At 68.7% G+C, this 1,224-nt stretch overlaps 1 protein-coding gene across 1 annotated transcript in view; it reads left to right on the forward strand.

Annotated features, from left to right (window-relative positions):
• The window catches only part of AGO2 (argonaute 2, RISC catalytic component), a 23,333-nt gene that overhangs the window by 9,101 nt on the left and 13,008 nt on the right, over positions 1 to 1,224 (forward strand). The window contains exons 6-7 of the mRNA XM_015561416.1: positions 197 to 284; positions 1,068 to 1,215. Coding sequence (XP_015416902.1) covers positions 197 to 284; positions 1,068 to 1,215 — 236 coding nt within the window. The remainder of the gene's footprint in view (positions 1 to 196; positions 285 to 1,067; positions 1,216 to 1,224) is intronic.

Below are 1,224 nucleotides of genomic sequence, written 5' to 3' on the forward strand. Positions count from 1 at the left end.
GAGGCTGCTCCCCGGGCCCCACGGCGCTGCTGCTAAAAGGAGCCAAGGAGGCCCCAACCGCCGCGGTGGCCGAGGGCCCAGGCCGAGCCCGCGCACCCCCTCTTCTGCCGTGGCGCCGGCCGTGCTGGGGCGGAGGCGTCCCTGGGTGAGCCCGGGCCCGGCTGCCCGACGCTGAGGCGCTGCTCTGTGCCGCCAGGTCTGAAGGTGGAGATCACACACTGTGGGCAGATGAAGAGGAAGTACCGCGTCTGCAACGTGACCCGGCGGCCGGCCAGCAACCAAACGTAACCGCTCCCCCAGCCAGGCAGGGCCCCGTGGGGACAGTGGTTCCGGGAAAAAGGATCCAGTCCGTTTTGAAATTAGCCCAGGGTTCCCAAACCTCACAGTGGAAGGAACCTGGGGGCTCCCGCCAGCCCCCCTGCCGTGTAGAGCAGGGGCCCCTCTGTCCCGAGCTCGGGGCTGAGCATGCTGGGAGCAGCGGGCTGCTCTCCCTCCCCCAGTTCCTGGGCGTGGCCCTGTCTTAGCTGTGAGTGGTCCTGGCTTCACTTACCAGCCGGATCCAGGGCCCTGGAGTGACTGCCAGGCCGCAGGGTGGGCGCCGTCCTGGGGAGAAGCAGGGTCTCCTGGCCCAGAGGGTGTGGGGCACTGGTCCCGCACCGGCCCACCCACACGGTGGCAAGGGTGCCCGCACAGACCCGGGAGGTGCAGGTCCGGCCGGCACCTGGAGCTCACGGCCATGGACCAGTTTCAGAGCCGGAGTGTGTGTCGCGGTCGGCTGGGAAGCCGGGCCGTTCCCTCTGGGCTGGGCTTCATTTGCCGATTCCCCGCGACCCTGTGGCCACGTGTGCCGGTGGCATCCCTGCATACAGGCTCACGGGCGTTTTTATTTCCCAGCTGCAGGGAGCGTGGCAGGGCAGGGCCTGGGACGGTCCAGGTGACCCAGGGGACGGGTGTGTTGTTGGCCCCTGGGCGGGGCCTTGGCTGTGTGCCCCAAGCATCGCCCTGAGGGGCGCGGGGGCCTCCACTGCCGCCGCTGCCATCCCCACGGGCTCCTCTTTGTCCCCTAGGTTCCCGCTGCAGCAGGAGAGCGGGCAGACGGTGGAGTGCACGGTGGCCCAGTACTTCAAGGACCGGCACAAGCTGGTGCTGCGCTACCCCCACCTCCCATGTTTACAAGTCGGGCAGGAGCAGAAACACACCTACCTTCCTCTCGAGGTAAGCCCG

This window comes from Myotis davidii, unplaced genomic scaffold, assembly GCF_000327345.1.
Source record: "Myotis davidii unplaced genomic scaffold, ASM32734v1 scaffold30, whole genome shotgun sequence".
NCBI classification, from domain to species: domain Eukaryota; kingdom Metazoa; phylum Chordata; class Mammalia; order Chiroptera; family Vespertilionidae; genus Myotis; species Myotis davidii.